The sequence below is a fragment of the Coloeus monedula genome (genome assembly GCF_965178545.1).
Source record: "Coloeus monedula genome assembly, chromosome: 12".
NCBI lineage: Eukaryota > Metazoa > Chordata > Aves > Passeriformes > Corvidae > Coloeus > Coloeus monedula.
In genome coordinates, this window is record NC_138792.1 from 7560511 (window position 1) to 7583536 (window position 23026).

General features: G+C 42.8%; 2 protein-coding genes across 5 annotated transcripts in view; one reads left to right on the forward strand and one right to left on the reverse strand.

Moving 5' to 3' along the window:
- MTMR1 (myotubularin related protein 1) overlaps window positions 1-22104 on the forward strand; it is a 54857-nt gene extending 32753 nt beyond the window's left edge. For 3 of the 4 annotated variants that reach the window (XR_014226752.1, XR_014226753.1, XR_014226754.1), the window contains 4 exons: window positions 10668-10868; window positions 20621-20793; window positions 20916-21007; window positions 21771-22104. Coding sequence is in view for 1 of the 4 variants with exons in the window: in XM_082289278.1 (XP_082145404.1) it covers window positions 10668-10832 (165 nt within the window). In the remaining 3 variants the exon portion in view is untranslated. Of the gene's footprint in view, window positions 1-10667; window positions 12215-20620; window positions 20794-20915; window positions 21008-21770 lie in introns of those variants that run through there. The other variant, XM_082289278.1, reaches the window with a different exon arrangement.
- Window positions 14429-23026, reverse strand: part of CD99L2 (CD99 molecule like 2) — a 31136-nt gene continuing 22538 nt past the window's right edge. The window contains exons 7-11 of the mRNA XM_082289284.1: window positions 22522-22584; window positions 21551-21583; window positions 21355-21474; window positions 18778-18843; window positions 14429-18340 (exon numbers count right to left, since the gene is read on the reverse strand). Coding sequence (XP_082145410.1) covers window positions 18276-18340; window positions 18778-18843; window positions 21355-21474; window positions 21551-21583; window positions 22522-22584 — 347 coding nt within the window. The 3' untranslated portion in view covers window positions 14429-18275. The remainder of the gene's footprint in view (window positions 18341-18777; window positions 18844-21354; window positions 21475-21550; window positions 21584-22521; window positions 22585-23026) is intronic.

The window sequence follows — 23026 nt, forward strand, 5'->3', positions numbered from 1 at the left end:
TCCAACCAATTTTGTGTTATGGGAGAGAAATCTCAAGAGCAGAAGGGCAGGTTTTGGTTGGAGGCAATATTTTAGGTTTTCGCCTTTCAGCTTGATTAGTGACTTTGATTTTTAAATGGACTGAGAGAAGTTGATCACTGCACTTCATTGCCTTTTCTATTGGACATGAACATATATGACCTATAAATTTTTTTTAATTTGAAAATTACTGAATGTTAACTTGATATAACCGTGTGTTTTTGTATTATTGTATGCTGTCTTAAAATACCTGTCTCAAACTTGTATTGGTGTGGTACGGTCTGAGCATGTTCTTCATTGCTCTAGGACATACAGAGTTCAGTACTATTCTTATGTTCTGTAAAGATTGCTTAGAATGATACATCTTCAGTTCTGCCTAAGCTTTGTGGAAGCCTGAGGTGGTGGTTTTGATAGTGTTTATTTGCCTCAAGAGCCCCATTTATTTTGTATTGCAATAGGTCCTGTGCACTTAAGGACGCGCAGCCTCTTTCCATAGGGTTCAAAGCTCAGGAGTCTGAGAAGTGACCACTCTGCAAAATTCTAGGTTAAATGTGGACATCTCTTGTTGCTAAATTGTGCTTCAACAAGGTCATTCTAATTCTTAAGTGAAATAAAACGTTCTTTGGTTTGAGTTTGGAGGTGTTACATCATTATTGACTTCTTGTCCCAAGAAAATTAGATAGATTTAAATTCTATCTTATTTGAGTTCATTGACTGAGAAGACCTTTTTCAGATTTGCCCTTTCTTTGAGTTGGAGAAATGTGTATTTGTATGTGGCATGTGGAAGAGAAGCTCTTCCATTCTCTCCTGCAGAGGTGTGGGCTCTGTGGGTATGTGCTCCTGGCCTTACAGATGACCCTACTAGTCTGGAGTACATTAGATAATACGATGCTTTTGAATTTTTTCAGCTGATATATATTTTTCCCTTTTCTAGATAGTCATTTTGTCCTCTTCTTGATACTGGTTTGAGTTCTGGCTGCCAGATGTCATTAGTATCTCTTTGGACAACTCTGGAAGGTGGGGAGAACACAACAATCATGTTCTTGAATATGATCTCTGCAGGGACACTATTTTTGAACCAACATACCCTGCCATTCATTTGTGCAGACCATGAGTAAAAGTTCTGGTCCTTTCAATCCAAGCTGTGAGAGGCAAGGCAAGGAAAATAATGCATTTTAGTCACCAAATTTTGCACAGTCTATTAGGATACGTTTAGTTCTTTTTATGCTTTCTTGGAAATGATGTTTTAACCCTTGGAGGACAGGGCTTAGTTTAATTTTCATTATATGTGGGGGTTTTTTTATTTTTCTATGCCTGGTAATTTTTCTTCAAGCTCTGTTCTGTAAATTTGGCTACAGTGTTAGTGTTAATACCATAGAAATCCCTGTAATTTTTCAAATTCATTCTTTCCTTCATGTGTGGACTATCATCCAGAGTAAAAGGCTAGCTTCATCTATAACCTAGAAATTCAATTCAGCTACTGGAATGGGATCATGTGCTAAAGGCAATCCCAAAACTTCTGTGGAAGAGCCAGGGAATTTCTGTTGGCAGGTTAGCAGCTCACTTAAAGATGTGAAAGGGAAAGGTAGGAATAAGTAAAGCTGTTTGTTCAGTATATACAGAAATAACTGTAAAGTATGTAAATACAAGCAGCTTACAGTTGCTGCTTTTATTTGCTGCTATTGCAGAAGGATTTGATGTGTTGAACAATTGAGCAATCAGATGTTAGCTGAGCTTCAGTGTCAATAAACACAAAATACCGTATAGCGAAAACAACAAATAAGATCCTGAGTGTCACTGGGAAAATTGCTGACAATAAACTGGAAAACATAATTACTGAAAGGGTTTATCCTGCATGTAACAGGATAATGTGTAACTTCCTGCATATAACTTGTTGCCTGGCATGTGGAGTGTTCATGTATTTATCTCTACCTTCAGTCTCACTGCCTAGTGTGTTCCTCTCTGAGCAAGCTGACATTGGTTATGATATTTTTGAAAGTCCACACATTTGATTTACTACCATTTTGTGGCAGGACAGAGCTATCATATGGCTCTGGAACTGCTTGGCATTGCTGATTCTGAGTCCCTCTGTTTGAATGAAAGAGTGAGGCAGGAGATGTCAGGAGAAGGAACTGCCTTGTGGGTTGGACGGCTGAATGTTACCTTAGCAAAGGAGATTCCATCCCTGCAGTTAATAAAGGGTTTCTTGTGAGATGAGGCAGGTTTTGGCCAGTACCTGTGTACCGGTTTGGCCAAATTTAGAAATATATCCTCTGAGAGGAGGCAGGTCACAGACCACCCCCTCCCCCACCAAGTTCGGGAAAAAATAAATTTTCCTCAAAGGAAAGTGAAAGAGAAAAAAACTATTTATTTAACAAACACACGAGAAAAGGAAAATAATGCTAATTAATAAAAATCTCTGGCTGTGGAGAAAAAAACTGGGAAAGTGTCAGAGTTCTCCCTTTGGTCTCATCTGAGCTGGGGCTTGGCCCAGGGCCAGGCCCTCTGTGCTTGGTGGAAAGTCCTCCCAATGTGCTCTGATATTGAAGTAGTCCAGTAGAAAAGGGAGCAAATCTGAAATTCCAGGGAAGGAAAAACAAAGTTCAGCTCTCAGTCTCTCTCCAGAGAAAAACAAGCTGAACAACTGGCCAAAAGCTGACTGGAAAGCAGCAAGCTGGGTGCCTCCTCCCTCCCCTGCCACAGCTGGAAAAAAAACCTGCCATCTGTGTGTGATCTTGAACAAGCTGCAAACTGCTTTGAGAAAGTTTTGCTCAGTTTTTCCTTCCCCCTCTCAGGCTCAGTTTAAAGGCATAAAAAGGCACAAAAATTAATTTCTGGGCATAGGGCAGTGATATGGGATACACATCCTAAAGTCACCCCAAGACAACCTGGTAGCTTCTCTCTAGTTGAGTGTCAAGATTTCCAGAGTCTGATTTATCACAGATAACTTTCATCTACAGATAAAAGTCTCAGTATTCAATCAGTATGGAATAAAATAGAGACTAACTGCTTATCCTGGATGCTAAAAGAAACTGTAGTTACCTGAGACAAATAAATTGTTATCCTGTAATGAGCATCAGAACATGCACAGAATGGGAGAAGCTAGTACTGTGCAAATAATCTTCATTTTTGAGAGTTTCTAACACATTTGGAAGGGCAAGCACTCAATTTCTGTCATGTCTCGGATGTCTAAATCTAAATGGACTGTAGGTTTTAACAAGCAATGGCTGTAGGTTTTAACAATCAGCTTGTAGCATGTGCAGTTTCCTGAGTCTGGAAATCTATCAGTTGTTCCAGTTCCCACCTGGTAGGATTCATAATTTCTGTTTGCTAGTCCTTGCTTTTCTGGAAGGCCAGGGGTTTTTGCTTAGTTTCTCAGGAGCACACCTCTACAGGAAGTGTGGAAGTATTGACTATTATTGAAAACTGCTGTCTTCCTCATTTGAGATTGCCTTTTGCTACAAGTATCCTGTTAACAAGGCGTCAGAGTTCCAGTTCTTCACAGAGAGAAACAAAAAGCTCAAGTGAAAGATACTGTTGTCTTTCCAATGCACAGAATAGGTTTTTGGAAAACTGACAGTCTTACGTCAAGCAATGAATTTAAAATAACCATTTTCTTCTGCAGCCTTTCTTCCCTGTTGCTAAAATAGATAAAGTGTGCTCACTGAACAAGACAAAATGCATTCACTGTTGAACAATTTTCATGTGAATGACTGTCCTTGAGCTCGTACAGTAACACACAGTAGATATCCGTCCAATTAAGACTTGGCGGTACTGTAAGCGAGTAGCTATTATAATTTCTCTTGTATCTATCCTTGTGTTGACAAATTTTGCTATCCAAAAGCACTTCAGGATCCTGAAGGATTCCTTGGGAATGAAAACTTGAAAATCAATACTGAAAGTGAACTGTAATAATTCTGTGAAGGGGAATGCTTGAATTTTTGAGGAAATGAAACTACCTTATGCCTAGATGGTTTTTATATGGGATGTAGTATGTATATGGTATAGCATAATTATAGTTTCTCTGTGGGCATAGTTTAAAAAAAACAGTATTTTTCCTCAAATCCTTCCCCAGCAGGAATAATTCATCATAACTGTGAAGTCGTGTGTGCTCAGCATTACACTACACCAGGTTCTGCTTTTGATGTATGTGGATAATTCAGTTTAAAAAATGGTTTCATATCAATGGTATTTTAAGCAATAAAGAATGTTTTTAGCAGTGTTCTAAGTATTTTTCTGCTCAGTATAGGCAGTAGCTACCCTATCAATAAGGTGGAGGAAAAGCACCTGCTTTTGAATGAAATAGGCAGCAAAGGAAGCTAAATCAGGAAAATAACCCCCCACCCATTTTAACTGGTCAATTTGCAGGAACCTGCAATCAGTTCTTCCTGAGTGAAGAATGTTACTTGGCTCGCTCAATTTTTGCAGCATTTTACTGCTTTTTATTGTTTGGGAATGGAATTTCAGATATTGCAGGTGTCATTAGTAGTGTAAGAATCATGTCAAGGCTTACAGGGAAAGAGACTGCATGTACCAGAGAGGAGAAACTCTTTGGGGAGACAGGGCAGCTGGCAATATCCTGGATAAGGAAGGGAAGGGAGAAGAAGCAAGTAACAGGGAAGAAGTGCAAAAGTTGAAGGTAGCTACAGGTGAATAAATAGGTTGTATGAGGACGGGATCAGGTCCTATGTTGAATCATGGCTTGATGCAGAAAAGTTGAACTAGAAACTTAGAGGAATGTTGAAATGGGAAAAAACAGGAAAAACTGTTAATCTCCCTAAATAAAGTCTTCCTGATTAATTGAACATTCTTTTTATTTTTTTTGTTTACAGAGCAAAAAATTAGTTCCTTAAGATAATTAAGTGAAATAGAGGGAGTGGAATAAAGCTAGGGATTTGAATGTGATGATACAAAATTTGGTTAGAGTTTAAAGCCAAACAGAAAGATGCCAGAATTGTCAACAACTGCAAGAAGTCTGTAAAGCTTATATTCAGTGCTCAGGGTGTTGCTCAGGATGGATACAAGGACTTGAGGCACAGGGTTTGGATAAGAGGCTGGAAAAAATTGGTTGTGAGGTAGGGGAGCAGCATGTAGTCTGACTTCCTGAGTCAATATTACAATAACAATTGAAAAAAAAAAAAAAGGCAAGGAAAGAAAAAAAAAACCACACAAGGGAAAAAGAAAACCTCTGAAAAGTCTTCCTGAAGCATTGCAGGTAGATTCTTCCAGCTTTTTGGTTAATGCCTGGAGTGAGGCCAGAGGATCCAGGCCCTTTCCCCACTGCTTAGTGCTGCTGGCGAACTCCGAATTCTTGTTGCTGTTTGGTTCTGTTGCTAGCTATATTAGATGTAAGTGCCAATTTTGTTTTGGAGTGATCAGCTTCTAACTGTTTGTAGTAAATTTTATGTCTCTAGAGAAATCTATTTCTATTTCTTATAAATAGTACATGGCAGAATTTTTTGATGAGGTTAACCCTCCAAAATCCATTAAAAGGCATGTAGTACATTAACTTTTATGTTTCTACTTCATTTTTACTGGATTATTTTGTTAAATCACAGAAGTGAAATTTACTGTTTTTCAGCACATTGAGGTAATAGTTTAAATAAATAGCACATCCTGAAGAGCAATGGCCCAGGCAGTTTTCCAGCCCAGCCAAACTGTAGATGCACTGCTGGGTTAGGTTTGATCTATGTAGGCTCCTCTCGTGGAGCAGAAATAGGTCTGTGCTTTTAGCTGGGTTACGGACAGAAATGATGGACCTGGCTGTAGAAGCTGAGTGTTGCCTGGCAGCATCACTCTGGGGACACTGGTGTGACAAAGGAAAGGATGCACACTCTGCTGAAAATCTGTGGACTAGAGCAGCAAAAATAACTTGAATGCAGCTGGGTGATAGGTCCAGAGTCATCTTTTGAGCTTCCACTCCTAATTTGAGAGGCAGAATGAGAGAGTAGAAAACAGTACAGTTGCTGTCAGCCTCCCAACAAATTCATCTTAGACAAACCAATTACATGATTTCTTAACAAGACAGTAATAAAAGCTTGCCTTGGAGACACTACTTGCGCTGTGCAAGTAACACTTGCAGGGTTAAGGTGGTAACAAGATCTTTTAATAAATGATCTTCAAACTTCTTGTTCCTTACAGACTTTGTCGCTCTTCCATTTCCTTTTATTCTAAACAGTGGCAAAGTGAAGAAGAGCCTCGTTCACAGCAAGCCATTACAGGTGTTATTGTGAAGGTTGTTGGCCCCATTTCCTTCTGAAGAAGGCTTTGTTTGAGAGAGGAATCTCATGATGAAATAGAACAGGGTGAAGTGACAAAAATGGAGATGGTTATCTGTAAGATTTGTACAGGGTGGTTTGAGGCTACACTGACAGCAACAGGTCTGCCTGGGAATAAGTGTTTAGGAAGTGTAGAAGCTGAGTTTAATGTTTCTCATGACAGAATTTAATTCATGATGCTTCATCTTTTTACTCTTCTCCTCCATCTAAGATGGAAAGAGGCTTCCAGGAAGCTGCGTAATTCCATGTTTCTCTTAATGATTTTGTTAAAAAAAAAAGACCCTGAAACACATAACTTGAGGTCGAGGCTTTGTTTTGGGCATTCCCACCCACCCCCCCCCCCCCCCGCCTTCACTCTGTATTTTCATTCTTTCGTATTTGAATTTGCTGCTTTTTTTCCAAAAAAGGGCAGTTACAGTAACAGAATTGAAGACATCTGGAGGAAAACATGGCTCCTCATGCCAGGCTGCTTTTCAGGTCTTTTTGTAGGAACTTCTGTGATACTTCAGCTGCCTATACCACCTTTTACTTGCCCCATGATTATGTAATTTTAACATGAACTTTTAATACTAAAAAATCAGCTATTGTCAGGTGCTTGAAAATTGAGCTGCTTGAGATTTTTCTAGACTGAATTCGGTGTGTTATTTCATGAAATTAAAGTGTGTATTGGAAGTTTAATGTGTGAATCCTATTTCTGGAATTTTACTGTTTAATATCATGTGCATCTACATGATGCTGTGTTAAAGGCAGTTGAAAAGAATTTTTCCTGGGAAAGGCATCCTATCAGAAGATCCTTTGTGTTTACACTACCAGATGAAATGGCATGATGATATTTATGTGGAACTGTCTTGCAGTGTTTAAATCTAACATGCCCTTATTGAAAGATGGCCAATATTTTGAAGGTGACCCTTTTTTTCCCCACTATAAGATCCTACTCTGACTTACTTACAGCTTAGCTGGGCTCTAATGGTTTGTATCCTGTGTCCCCAGGTATGTGTGTCTAACGGAATTGTTTTGTAAAACTTCATCCAAGAAGGCTCAGTTTCTCATGAGAGTGTGACTAAGAAAAATGTTTTCCCATATGAAAATGTTGGTCTTGTGGACTTCTGTTGGGGCAAGTGGCTGTTTTTCTATAAATGTTCCATATCTAGGGCAAACATAAGGTTTTAGTAAGAGAGATTATATTTCAGAAATGGTCCTGCTCATATCCTGGAAGAAATTCATCCAATTTGGAGGTCTGAGGCTGCAGCAATCTCAATGGATTCTCAAGAACTGAGAATAAATAAAAGGACTGAGAGATGGATTTTATACCGAGTCTGTGAGAGAGTTGTGACTAGTTGGGAACAGGAGCTGGGAGTGAATAATGCCCCAGGTGTTTGCTTTTTGTTCAACCCATGGAAGAGAGCCTGGGAAAGTAGGCTGGAGGGGACATGGCTGCAGGCAGAGGAAGAGTTGTCCCCTGGGAGAAATGAGGTTTTTCCCCACCTTTGCCACAGGATTCCTCTGTTGTAAGGAAGCTCACTGGGAGCAGAATGGTCACTCTGTGTGTCCTCCTTATCTAGTGCATGTCCTGCTTGATACCCACATGCCCCAACAGCAGAATTCCCAAGGTCTCTGTTAAACAAGTTTGAGATCCAAGGTATGCAAAATTAGGAGGTGTTGGCTTCAGATCCTTGTTTGTAAAAGTAGAGTGTTAATACTCCCATATCTCATGAGGGTGCCGCAGAAATAAATTTGTTTCTTGACATGAGATGAAAGTACAAAAAAGGAAACTTTAGCATTTTAAATTCAGAAGAATAAATAAAAGATGGGGTCAGACACTGCAAAGAAAACTAAATATTGAATAACTTCTCATTAATTAAGTAGCATCAGCCTGTGCTCTGAGTAAATGAGGAATACAAGGGGGAAGCTGGTATTTTAATATTTATTTGACCAATGATTTTATACAGGTGTACAGGAAGGCTGAATTGAGTTTGGAGAAGTAATCTTCATTCTGACACCTAATTCTTTGAGAGCATAATTTTGCAATCTTAATGTTGAAGAGTTTTGTGTGTGACTTGAATGTACACAGGCTTTTTAAACGTCATTGTTGTTATTTAGTTAATTTATTTAAAGGCAGCTCTGCTCTTCAGGATGGATCTGTGGGGAGAACAGCACTTGCGTCAAAGTTGGAGCATGTGCCTGGTGAATTGGGCTCTGGGCATGCAGAGGGACTGAGAGGTGCAGCCACACTTTTCCTCCATAAAGCACTTTACAGAGCATGCCAAGTCCTGCAGTGGCTTTTGTGTGGTGTATCCTGGAGGGATTTGTGGTGGGCTCCCCAAAAGCCGACTGTATGGAGCTGCTTTTTGAGAGTGTCTGAGCTCTGTGCAGTGGAACCCAGCAGCTGATGCCCGTGTGAAATCTGGCTGAGAGAAATGGGTCTGGTTTGCTGAGTCGTGGTTCAGCTGTGCAGAAATCAGGTGTACAGACCTCCCATGTCACAGGGCTTGTGTGACTGATGATTCCAATGGTAAACCACTCTGTTAGGGACCTAAATGTTTCAGGAAAATGTCTTCCTAAAGAAATCTAAAGTAGGAGTCTGTGAGAAAGGGATCTTTTATTGAGGGGAAAAAAATAAATACAGGGGGTGCCAGTTCCAGAAAATCTCAATATTTACTGAAATTCAAATTTTCCACAGTGTGTATTACAGCATCTTGGACAATATTCATCAGCAGGCTCAGTTTTGCCTTGTTTCTAGGTGTATACACTTTCTGTAGTGTACCTCAGAAAAATGAGATTGGCTTTCTGGAGGGTGTGCTTTGTGTTTGATTAGTGAAGGAGATCTGTAGATTTGTGGCCTCACTTCCTCACTTTTGCTGAAGAGTTTGTATAGTGGATGCAGGGTAAAACTGCAAGAGAGGGAATTCATTGCACAGTGAGGGCAGGGCTCCAGGGTGGTTGGGAGCTGGTGGTGTGCAGAGACTGTTCTGCTGAAGACTCTAAAAGGATGCTTTTAAAATTGCTGTAGATGACATGCTGGATGAATTGATGACTCCCAGGGTACCAGGAGCACTACTTTCTGAATACACTGGAGTTTCTGTTCATGGGCTGATCATCAAACAAGAAAAAATATATGGGTAAAAAATTGTAGACCTAAAAAGACTGCTGGTACTATTTTCCTCTTTTAAGTTAGAACAAAAGTTAAAAATTCAATGGTATTTTTCTGTGTTAGGTTTTGAAAATATCAAGTGCATGGATTTTGGATGCATGTTCTTTAAAAAGCCAGAATTGACAAAAATTTAAGTTGTGACTCAGTTGTGCATTGATAGCAAGTAAAACCCTTTCTGGTTTTTGCTGTTTCCTTCACACAGCACCATGTGCAAATGGCAAACTCAGGTGTGCATCCCAGCCTTAACAATCACTGCTAAGCAGTAGAAAGTGATAGTGGGTGAGTGCAATTCCCTGGAGCCTGGCATTCCAGAAGCCCAGGGTGTAAATCACTCATCTAGCAATCCGTAGGTCTCCCAGTGCTGCATTTCCCCATGATTGTTGCGTCAGTGCAATTAAATTCTTTTCCCATCTTGCTCTTTCCAAAAGCTATAAACAATTAGATTTTGTACAGGATAAAATAAATTAAAAGCAACTTACAGTAAAACTGTTTTGGCCTTGTGGAATTTGGAAGAGGGGGAGGGTTCTCTCTGCTTGTCTGAGATAACAAATCCAGCTGCAAAACCCAGTGTGGCTTGAATCTTCCTTTGGCCATGATATAGTTGAATGTTTGAGATGAATATGAAAGGACTGAGAACTCTGATGCAGAGTGGTGCATCTCTGGTGTTCGTTGGGTACTGTCAGAAGCAGAAACCTGTACAATGCACTTCTGTGAAAGGTTTATTGGAGTGTGACTCTGGGAGGTCCAAGCACCATTCACTTGGCTGCTGCGCTTTTCTCACTGGAAGGGGTCAGACTCCTGGAAAGACGCCTGGTTACAAGAGTAACAAGATGCTCCATATGGAGCCAGCTTTGTCAATTCTACTCTGTTTATAAAGAAAGTCCTGTCCCAAGAGGCCAGAGAAATCATTCCCAGGAAAGGCATTTTACATCCAGCTGACAGTGGGATACAGGTACATTTATCGGAGTATGTTTGGAATCCCATGAAAACCATTTGCAAACACTTTTGAATAGGTTCCCTGCCAACTGTGGTATTGGAAAGGGACAGTTTCCTGCAATGTTTCATTTCAAATGACTAAAGAAACACTTTCTGTAAATATTGATGTACTGAAATTCACAAGTGTCGAATCCCTTGTTACTGAAGGCAACAGCAGAAGCATTGTAGGAAAAGATAATTCACTATGAGAGTCAAAGTAAGCCTTTTCTTTCTTTACCTGGCAGGTTCCAATCCACCAAAATCTTAAAGAGCTCCTGGCCATCCGGACAGAGCTTCAGAAGAAGGTTGAGGATTTGCAGCGGGAAGCTGCCACGCGTTCCATTTCCTCCTCCTCTGACAGAGGTTCATCTCCTTCCCATTCTGCTACGCCAGTGCACACCTCTGTGTGATGTGGAACAAAAGCCATGTGAAAAAATCAGTGTCAGGTAACACAGAGGAGGGTGAAATGCTTTTCCCATCACAAAAGGATTGTGAGTGACTTGTAATTGCTATGATCTACATGCCTTACTCTGTGTCTGATATTATCACGATGAGGCCAAAAAGAGCTTCAATAGATGTGATGTATTTTCTTGTTGGCAGTTCCCACATGTGTTTTGACACTCTAGCTAAATCACCAATTGTGAAATTAAACTTTGTTTTGAGCAACTAACAATTTAACCATCCTAAAAAGGAATCCATCTGCCAAGCAGACAGAAAAATGCCTCTCACATTGTCTAGAGTACGATGCCTGGTTGAAAGAATCAGATGAAATGCCACATGATGCTTACACAGAACACAAAATGTTTTTCTGAATGGGAGCTCCTTATTTCACTCAGTAATATATATATATTTTTTTTTTGCTAGAGCAATTTATTTTTTTTAGGTAATGCACTTGGAAATTGATTTTAAAATAAATGTTTTCCAGTGTAGTCAGTTTTACATTTCAAACTAAATATGCCATTAAAAGTGGATGAAGTTGAGCTGGATTTATCAAGTACACCACACTGACTTGTATGATGTAATATATTTGGTAAAGCATGTATTTTAGGTTTTTTAATGCCTTTTGTACAAGTTGAAATAAAGTCTTTTGACTGTTTAGCTTATTGTTCAGTTTCAGCCTCCTGAGCGAGGGGCAAACTTGCTCATGTCAAGGTCTTGTACAAAGTAAAAGTTTGTTTTCTAGCAAATGGTAATATTTGGGGTTGGAATGACACCCAGCTGTGTAAATTGTATAGTCTGTATAGCTCCACATTGTGAAGTGTGTTTTGTTTCTAAGTGTACACACAAAATGCAAAGCTGTGTGCGTTTATGCCCATGTGTATGTGATGTTAAACCTATGCATCCTCCCGTGGGTTTAAGCTGCACCTTCAGAAAACAGATCCTGCCTGTCCAAACCCTTTTGAGGACCTTAACTTGCAATGACATTGTTTGACAAAGTTTTTGAATAATATGGTATTAATTGGTTTTCTTGAAATAAAGCCTCTTGGCTTTTTGTTTTTTAGATTCCTACTAGCATTTTTTCTGTAAATGAATAATTTAACTGTGCTGTCATGTTAAATACACATTCCCAACTTTCTCGCATCTCCCCCCAAAAACACTCATATTGGAAAGATTTGATTACTATAACATTCCTCCTTTTAGAAAATTATTCACTGTCATTCTTGGAAGGCCTAGAAATGGTGCATGCCGCAAATTTTCCCTGGATTGTTTTCCTTGCTGTGTTTCATGAAAATCTGGTTCTTCTCCTTAGGAAACTTAAATATTGCAGCTCTGCTTTTTGACTCGTGCTTGTATTGCTCTGGGTTCTGCTGGTGGGAGTTAAACCCCATTCTTAAGAGCCTATTGATTCTATATGGTGATTGTGGGTTTTACTGACTGTGAGTATTCATTTGTTGCTGCACATTTGTTCCCAATACACGATGGTGCTTTTCTGTGTCTCGTTCTCTGCATTAACTCTACCCAGCATGTAGTTAATGAGTCCAGTGAGCTGCTGAGCACCTTCCTGACTTCAGCTGAAGAGGCTGAAGTGCTGTATCCAGTCTTACACGTTGACTGTGCAGTGCAGGGTATTTCAGCGTGTCCTTTTTACTGTAGTGAATGCTTTTTATAATAAATATTCACCTACACAAGCACAGTTTAGGAAGGCTTGCAATGTTGCATCTGTTAATCAACCTCAGGCTTTTTATAAATAGATGAAAGATGTCTCCCTGTAAAAATGGTTCTGCAGAACAGTGTTCCAGCAGTGAATTTTACATTGCCAAAATATGTTGAGCTGGTATTGAATTAAACTCTTCCGTACTTCAGATTTCCTTGACGTTTCAACTGTATATTAAAGTGAAGCACATTATCTCCAAAATGCAGTGCTAAAGAAAATCTTTTGAAGTTTTTCTCTATATTTGTGCTAATAATCACAACATTTTCTCTATAATTATTGCAAAAGCGATGACTGGATTAGCTCGGGCATTCTGAGATTTTTAAAGCTTGGATCTCTAGAGCTAAACTCTGAGAATTTGGTTTTGCATAGAAGAACACCAGTTATTTCAGCTGACTGGCTGCATATCCACCAGTTTCAACAGAGCTCAGCGAGTCTCTGATGTGCCAGGAGAGCTCTGGGGGAGGGTCCTGCTGTTCCATGTGTCAGCACAATGGATGGGTTTGTACATACTTAGCATGGAAATATTCAGACATTCTATAGCTCATGTGCTAGTTAGAGCACAGCTTTACACTGAAGAGATGATTGTTGTACTCCGTCTGCTTCCTGATAATCAGATTTTTTCCTATTGATTTAACAACTAATTCTGTCATCATTTTTTATTTTTCAATAAGGCAGTATTGAACTAGTTAAGGGAAGAGCAGAACCCTGTTCCCTGTCTGATGCACCTTAACTTCTGGTTCAAAAGCTGCATCTTCTGGTTTGGTTTTTGGTTTTGACTCTGCTCAGTATAAAGGGAATGTGCAAAGACAGCAAGCAGTTAACATTTGGCTTGTAGGATTTTCCTATTGTCAGTGACGTGTGAGAGGGCCGCAACCTGAATCCAGTGTCCCAGAAGGGGATGAAGCCTTGGTAACCAGCTGACACATTTTTTGGTTTTAAGTAAGTTAAGTGAATCATCAGCATCAGAGACTTTGCCATTTTAGTCCTGTTTCAGAGCTGAATTTACACTTCTTTCCCCTTTGTAGATAAAAGTAATTTTTTTGTTTTTTCATTAAAATGGAAGAAGGCTTTTAAAGCTGGTAAACACTCCTATCTGCCTGGTTCTGTTCCCTGCAGAGGCAGCCTTCTCAAGGAGTTAAAGCTTTAAACAAAAAGTGTTTCACTGCTTTCATTTTCCAAGGGAAGCTGTACTAATTCATGTGCTGTGTGTAGTAACACCAAGAACAGCTGGTTCTCTAAAAGCTGAAAACAAGGAATCAAGAGCTCTCATTGGTGTGCACTAAGCCCCACAACAGAGGACACAGTAAAACGGGCAATTCAGACTATTCCCCAGCTGAAACATTTATGGTAAAAAGTAAAAAAGAATGTCCGTTTGCTGAGACCACATCTGCTGAACTAAGACGGTATCGATAGCTTTTAACTGCAGAGCTTGTTGCTGTTGGGAAGAAAGAGTTTATTTCTACAAGAAACATGAGTCAGAAGTAGTTTGAAATATAAACCACCTTTCTTGACTGTGAGACTGAGCATTGCATCATTATACAAAGCTTAGTTTGCACTGCATGGGAGATTTATCTACTGGGTGTGAAAACGTAAAGAAAACTGCAGGAACCCGAGGGTGCTGCCTCGAGTTTAGCTGCTGGGTGACCTGAGGAGTGTGTGTGTGTATACAAATACTTCATTTTTACCATTAAAGTTTTCATAATGGTATTCATCTTCACACAAAGTCCAGTTTGGATTGTTTTTTTAAATCAAGTCTTCGGTGTAGTTACAGAAGAGGTGATGTACCGTAACAATACAGCCAAACGCTTGCAGCTTACTTCCAACATACCGAAAAAAACACAAAAAAAAAAGTCTTTCTAGTCAACTTGGTTTATTTGGTGTTTTCCAAAGGCAGTTAAATTCTGGTTTTTACCCCCATGACCCTTACATGCACATTAACAAAATGTATTTTCTTGCACTATAACATTCAACCTTCATTTGGTACAGGTCACTTGTTCAGCAGCAAGGAATCTGTCTTGCTTCTAAGTTAGAACTTCACTCAAAAGAAAGGGTTCTCTAATTTCACAACCCCTTTGTTTCTGAACTTTGTTTGTTCCTGAACCTCATCTGTTAGAGAAGCAATTTTTAAAACCTCAGCCTGCCGACTCATCCTTCTTTCTCAGAGTCTGAAATGGTATTATGGACTAATTCCACTTTTATCACAACAAATGAGTAGTTAAGGATGACAATGGAGCACTTGTAAGGGTTCGTCAGTGGGGTTGCATGAAAATGACTGAGTTTGTAGTGCCAAAAAGATCTGAAATTCACGTCAGAGTATTCTCAGCTGAGGAATCTGAAACATACTGCCAAAGGAAAATGCAAGTAATTGAAAGAATAAACAGGAAAAGAGCCAGCTGAATTCTTTCAATTCTCCCTTTTCTCTGTCAAACCTTTGACAAACCTTTGCTGGATCGTTTTATTGCCCTTTAAATTAGCTTTAGAAGTGAGGTGTCATAAGAAAAAGAGCTCGCAGCGCACACAGTACAGAAACTCTCAGGACATCTGTATATATAGGTTTTAGACTCATGAAAAAAAAAACAATTTTCTAGTGGTTTATTGCCTTTTTTTATAAAGGACAAGAAAGTTCATGCCATGTATACAGAGCTTAAATGCAGGATTTTTTAAAAATCCATATCCAGATGTAAAGTGAATATATAGTAATTAAATGAAAGTAGAGGTCAGTGCTGGGTCAGCTGTTGCAGAACTCAGATCACTACTAAAAAATACACAGGAAACCTCTCAGTTGCTATAATGCCTGAAATATAGATGATGTGTAAACTCCCTGTTTCTCAGAGACTGGTCTGGCAGTTCAGATGGAAGGGGACAAACAGCAATAAAAAAATCATTTGAGCCTTTGCTGACATTTGCCACTAAGATTCTGACTTGAGTTTTGAAGAGAAGGCCAAGCCTAATTTCTCTACTGCAGGATTTGCAAGTGTTTTCCTATCTGAAATCCTAGAGAAAGAAATCTTGAATTCTGTCACTTTGGAAGTGTTCTCTTTCACTTGTATTTGTGGATTTCCACATACCTACACATTACACTAAGCTCTAAGTAGGCACCAAAGTCAGAGAAGAGCCTTCAATAAAAGCTGCAGCTTCTGAGTCCCAAAACCTGCAGTGGATTTTCCAGTGAAACATTTCCTGCCTTGTTTTTTACATTTGTGACCTGCAGTATTTTGAACTAGACTTGTGCTTCCTCTATGCCCTAGTGTAAGAGTTCCCCAAAGGAGGGGTGGGTGCTGTACCCTTAAACCACACCGACTATTGCACTCTCCTCTGGTCAAACAGGGCAGGGTAAAACCCATGATCTGCATCTGCAGGAACACAGTCACTGGCAAAGGGAAAGGTGGAATTTCGGGCACTGGATCTAAGCTGGGAAAACGGCTTCTGGTGATCATCAGTGCCATGCTGTAACACTTCATCTACAGTAACTTAGAGAAAATATTTCATGCTACAGCTTTCAAATGTTTGGGTAAGAACAAAGAACAAGTGCTGGTGCATGGGACTGGAGATACACAACCTCAGCTGCGTGGCTTAGCCAGCACCTGAGCTCCTCATGCAAATTCTGCAGACCACACTTCCTTCGTGAAAACCCTTCCCTGGGAGTAAACAAAGTGCATCCCATCTCCTTCCTATGCTTCCATTATTGCGCCAATAATTAACCTTTCCTATTCCAAACACATTCATAAAACAAAGCAGCAGTAGTTCAGAGTAGTATTGTTGCAGCCTAAGTGTTCTGAATAGTTGTGAGGCACCTTATAAACCACTGTAGCTGTTCTGCCAGAGCTAGTATAAGGCTTTAAAAATGCAAGTGTTAAAAAGAGCATAAAGAATTGTGCAGCTATTGCAAAATACTTAACCAAGTTACTAGGCAATTTCCTTCCAAATGGAGCTGTTACTGGGCTCATTCACCTCCTGGCAAGGCCTTCTGGAAGTCATGTCTGCCTGAAAGCTGTGAATTTGTACATCATACTGAAAGGCTTGGTTTTCTTAATACGCGTTCATAAAATATGGAATTTGCAAACCCATACAAAATGCTCACATTTCAGGTTTATTTATAAATAGTGAGTACCTCTTACACCACATAAAGTGAAATTTCCTTCACTTGAGAGCATGCTTTTTAAGCAATCATTGATTTGGACAAATGTATTGGAAAGTGGCAGTTATCCACATTTTAGGAGCAGTCAAAAAGGCTGGGGAGGAATTAGGAATCTAAACAGAAATTCTTGCAAAAAAGTGAAGGTTGGGTCTGGGCAGCGGTTTGGCAGCGTGGCAGGGGCTGCGTGTGCACTGTCCTGGTGCAGCCCAGTGTCCTGCTGAGCACCACTCACAGCCCAGTGCTTCCCAGGCAGCTGCAGGAACCCCATGCAGGACAGTGACGGAGGATTCATCCTCTCAGGAGATACTGCCTTTTTTAAAGGTTGGTGGTGACACAAGGAGTGAAGCTTAAATGCTTTTTCTGCCTCTGGGTGCCTGGGAGCGCTCCCGATAGTTGCTGATAAAAGAAGGAGGAGGGGACTGCATCTTGTTAAGCTTGACTTCTGTTGTGGTAGTGAGCATTACAGGTCTTAACAGATACCTGCTTTGTTTATTTTCTTTTGGGTTAAATGTGTCACTTGTTCTAGTGTGACAGATCTGAACCCATCCTTGAAAGCATCCAAACACACACAGCTTTAATTGTGGTGACAACATAGGTATCTCAAGTCACAGAGACAGAATCACAGAAAGAACTAGGTTGGAAAAGACCTTTGAGATCATCAAGTCCAACCCATGACCTAACACCTCCTCATCAACTAAACCATGGCACTGAGTGCCACATCCAGTCGTTTTTTGAACACGTCCAGGAACAGTGACTTCACCACCTCCCTGGGCAGATGATTCCAGTGCCCAATCACTCTTTGAGTGAAGAATTTTTTCCTGATGTCTAACCTCAACTTCCCCTGGAGCAGCTTAAGGCAAACTGTATCACTTCAGCTCCATTCTGATCTCCAGCACAGTGGAGCATTCAAATGGTATTTCCTAAAAGTGAACACTGCACACGCTGCTATCAGCTGTATTTGTGACTTGGTTTGAAAGTCAGGTCCTTTGGTTAGAAGCCCAGCGCTGGGTGGTGGTAGTGAAGCATCCTCAACTTGTGGCTTGGGAGCAGGGAGTCACCTGGCTCAGCCCAAGGCCCCACACAAGAGCGCACCATAGGCACTTCATTTTCAGGTGTAGCTACACTAAGGACTGCAATCCACCCTCAGGAAACGTGCAGCTCTGTCCTTGCCACTGGAAGTGACAGTGCCCGATGGCAGAAGGTGGCTGGAGGCGCTTTGCAGAGGGCTTTGCAAGGTTTGGCTTTGGATTGCTATTTACAGGCACTTCACTGTCCTCATACCTGTAAGCTCTTGAAAACTGACCACTGCTGAAGCACCTTCTGTGGATTTCCATACAACTGCACACCAATCCTATAATACTTAAATGTAAACATAAACCTTTTCACAAAAAATAAACACATGCTACCAGTCTAACCCTAAAGCCTAGAGCAATGAAAAGCCAGTTCAAGCCTAAATACACATTAAATAGCTTTCGAGTCAAATTAAATTAAAAGCTAAATTACAAGCATGTAAGATCTCTGTTGCTGCTGACTGATAATTTTCTAGCCCTGGGTCACGCTTTATATCTTCGAACTGTCTTGTTTTGGTGGTTCTGCTGACTGTGTTTCCAGGACTGAATGTTTAACTGGGGAGAAAGAAAAAAAACATGAGTACAATAGCACACGATGGAACCAGGGCACAAGCAAGGGGCGCCCAGCACTGGCTGATTGTATGTGACACTAGAAAAGCCTTTGCAGCAGCCTTGATTGTCTGTCACTGAAAAGAAAGATCATGCTTCTCTTGTGCAAGACTCTCGATGGCTGGATACATGAAAGCTAAATGTTAACTGCCATCGTTTGCAGCATGAGCTCCTTGGGCTCTTACCGGGCTTTCCTTTGTGTGCAGTAAAGGGGTAAAAGCACTGTGGTGGATGTTTCACAAAAGCTGCGGCATCTCCTAAGCGGTGCCTTCATCAAAGGGACACAGAAGCTCCGTGCAGCACCGGGGACTTTAAGGAAGTCCCTGGGTAAAGCTGTTTTTGTGGAGGGATGCAGGCAGGGGTAAGGGATACAAGGCTCTCACCCTGGGGTTCCTCGCTTACGACGGCTTCCATGTTTTCTCCTTTCACATACTCCGCGTTCAGTCCCTCTGAGAAGTACAATAAACAGAGTGAGATGGGAAGGGTAGAAAGTAGAATTACTTGCTTTGATGCTTTAAAAACTCTGGTAATGGGCCTCAGAGCTGTAACAGCCAAGATGCTTTTTTGCAACTTCCTCTGCAGTGACAGCAGCACAGAAGCCTCGATAACCCACAGCCAGTGCTGAGACTCACTGGGTTTCAAAGTGCCCACGGAGCTCCTGGCAGGCACAAGCTCCAGCAGCAGCTCTTTTGTCTGAGGCTCCTGCTTCATCTTTATCACGCGAGGCAGCCCAGCTAATTCCTGTCTAAGGCGCTCAGCTCCGAGCAGTGCGGGAGGAGGAAGGGAGGAAGGCTTCCCGGACAGGACTGCTGTGCAGCGGGGCTGAGCCTCAGCAGAGATGTGCCACAGCCTCATTAAAAGCTCAGTTATGCAGAGCTTCAAGAAGCAGTTCAGAGCAGGGCTGTGGTGATGAAGCAGGATCCCAGTGGGGTGTCAAATCCCGAATAAGTCCCTTATTTAAATGCAAAGAAGTTCCCAACGTTATCAACAAGTGGAGCCGAGGCCAAGGAGCAAGGCTGGGCACTGCTGGGCAGGGGTGGCTGCAGGAGGGTGGGCAGGAGAAAGGGAGTGGTCCAGCTGAGAGCTGGAGGCGAATTAAGACTGACCGGGGTGTACCACGGACCTCAGGCATCCTCAGCAGCTCCTCTGCTGGGAAGAGGCAGAGGTGGGAGTGCTTGTGCCGTTGCATCCATTAGAGACAGACCAGGAAAGGGGATTAGGGTGCTGGTCTGCAAAGGAAGCCTGAGGCAAGCCATGCAGCACACACCTTTCAGGCATCTCTAACTTGTTTGCATATCTAAATGTGGCTCAGGGTGTGGCAAGTACTGGCTGTGCCTCATCACCAGGTTTGGATGGGGCTCACTGGTATCTCCCAGTGAAGGAGGAAGGCAGGAAATGGTGCCTGGGCCAAGCCAAAGGAATGTGATGGGAGCCTCAGGTAGCAATGGGGCAGCTGCTGCCTCCGAGGCATAGGAGAAAAAGGGTTCTAGCAACTGGCTAGAAAACCCCCATGAAGTCCCTAAGCCAGCAGAGACACTGCAGCCAGCAGCTGGCCAAGCTGTGGAGGCAGGAGAGGTGCAGCTCCCGCTCTTCCTGGGCACAGCGAGAGCTCAGGGACGCCTGAGGCTGAGCCACAGCCCAGGGCACGGCTGGTGAGTGCGAGGTGAGGTGTTAAGAAAAGAAAGTGGGATGCAGAGTCCCTGGCAGCGTAGTGCACGTCCTTTAGAGGAATCATCAGCAAATGCTCCTCGGGACAGACTCAAATCTGAAGGACAGCTGGACAGAGAGAGCGCCGAGCCTGTTCCTCCATGCGTCAAGCGAGTGGTCACTGCACACCACCACTGCCTCCACCCAGACGTGTGTTTTGCTGGGATAACACCAAATGCAATTTATGTTTTTCAATAAAAAGCCACTTTTGCAGCGGCTGACGGCTCTTAGATTTCTGTCATGCATTGCAATGCATCTAAGGCCTGACATTAGCCCAGCATGCCATGTCTGATGGCTTAAATTAATCCTCCTTTATAATTAACTTTAATTTCCTGCTGCCTTTCTGGGGCTTTGTGTCTCTCAGCTTCCCCCTCATCAAAGCCTTTACTCCTTTTTTTTTTATTATTTATTCTTGCCAAAATATCATTTAAGTGAGGGGAATATACAAGGGTGTTTCATTCCATCACATTCATTTGATTTTCCTGCTGATCTAATTTACCAAAATGCTGTTTGTTTCAGGCACAACTGGGAAAATAGCACGATTCCAGCAGAAATTTCCAACCCCAAACACCCTTTCCCTAGAGCAAACAGGACTCACAGGAGATTTCAATAGATTAATTTTAAAAAAGAGCTTTTCCCAGCTGCTTGCAGCCTCCCTCCCATGAAGAACTGCAGGAGCCCACCATGGCCAGGTGAGTGCTGTGGGCTGAGGCTGTAAGGACCCTCCTGCAGTGCTTGCACCAAGCAGCTTTAAGGGGCAGCTCATGCAAAAGGTGTTTTATAGGAATACTAAGTTCTGCTGCTTAATTTGCAGTTTACTGCAATGATTGTCACACACCTGCTGAGGGTGCAGTGGGCTGAAGCCCCAGATGCCGACACTGCCCCTGCTTCCTTCCCTGCTGCCTGGTGAGTTTTTATGGCTTGCTGAGATTTTTGGGGGTTTGGTTTGTTTATTTTGGGGTGGGATGGCTTTTTTCATACTGACTGTGTTTGGTATTGGTGGTTTGGTCTTGGGCTGTGTTTGTGGGGGGTGTGAGGGGCAGCGTAAGCCCTGGGGGTGGCAGTGGGTCCTGGGGCTGTCACTGCTGGTGGGTTCCTGTCTGTTGAAAGCCTGACATGGGGGGACCCAATGACCCATGGCTGGGGCTTTGTTCTGCCAGCTGGGGGGCACTGGGTGGACAATGGCAGTGGGGTTCAGGGTGGAACAGCTGTGTGCTTGCTGTGTGCCTCGAGGTGCCTGGGGAAGGACTTACGCTGGATGCTGAAGCAGAACTTCTTCTGCTGGTAGGAGATGTAGCTGGAGACAGCCCCGATGAGCGCCATGGCCAGGCCGCTGGCAATGCCGGCGATTGTCCCTGTCTCTATCCCTGTCCCTGTGGGGCACAGAGAGAGCTTTGTGATGGGCACACGCACCACCCCTTCCATCCCACCAGCCATGGTGGCACCTACCTCTGTTGTCGTTGTCGGTGTTGCCGCTGGCACCTGCAGAGACACAATCCCGTCAGTGCCCCTGCACCCCTCTGCTGCCCCCACTGCTGTGCTGGGAGGGAGGGGACACAGGAGGGGGGTGGCAGTGCAGCCCTGGGCTGGGGGTGGGCAGATGCCCCCCATGGGATGCAGCATTTGCTGCCCCACACTCTGCTGGGCTGCTCATTTTTGTTTCTCACAGGGCTTTGAAGCTGCTACACCTCCACTCCTCAGCATTAAGGGAACACCTGAAGGGCTGTCAGAGTGTTACAGAGCACACTGGTGGCAGTCACAGGAGGTGACTGGCTGAGTTCCATCATGTTAGGGAACCCTCAATTGGCTTGAAGTCTATTTTGACATCGCCTTCCCTGGAGAAACTGGGCTGGGAGGAGAAGCTGCTCGCACTGGAAACTGCAGCCCTTGCCAAGTCACATCCGGAATTTATGGAAGCAGGTCAGCATTGTATTAATGCCTCTGATGTGTCTTGTCCTTGGCACAGGGATTTATTAAATGTTGATTTGGCTCATGGTGTTCAGCTCTTTATGCAACTGCTTTTAATATTTAATACTGTGGATCCTTGTGAACGCCCAGGCTTATCTGATTGTTGCTGGATTTCCCCCTTGTTCCAAACACTGGTGGAAGGCAAACGAAAGCATGTACCCGCTCATGGCACCAGGATGCCCTCGAGGTGACAGGGGAGGCACAGGTCCTGTCTGTCCTGGTGGCAGCTGGAGCTGCAGAGCCCCCATGGAATCAAAACTACGCACCTCCAACTGCTGGCACCAGGCATGACCAGGGAGGCCAAAAGCTTTTCCCTTGTCTCCATGGCTGAGACCCCTTCTGCCCCTGCCATGGAGCTGAGCACTGCTCTGCACAGGGCTCTTTCTAAAAGCTGGGGGTAACCCTGAGCCATGACTGCTAAAGAAAACCACCATACACAGGTCACCACTTACCCTTCTTCTTGTCTGGGCTGTAGCCCCCGTCCACAATGCTGGCCAGGTCATCATCTGAAAATCCTTTAAAAGGAACAGGAACAAACAGTGGCTGGCACCTGAGGGAGCCACAGCTGTGCTGGAGGTTGGGATCATGGGCTGCTCCATCCCCAGTGGGGAACTGGGACTGGTCAAAAAGTAATTCTGTTTCTCTCGCAATTACCAGATGTTAACCCTGAATTACTTTAAGGTCATAGAAAAGGTAATAACTGACTAGTTTAAATGCTACTGTATTTTTTTAACTGAAGTGACTGATGTATTTAAGAGTTCATGAAATGTTTTGGTGCTCAGCCTTGGCTGGCAGGGGAGGAGGCAGGAAGAAGTGTTTTGTGTGTACTGTGGCCATGCTGCTGGGGACCAGTGAGCCCCTGGCAGCACCAGCTGGGCCTGGGGTCCTGCAGGCAGGAGCTGACCCTTATCCTTCCCAGAGGGACAGAGCAGTCCAGGGGAAAAATTGAGCACCAGC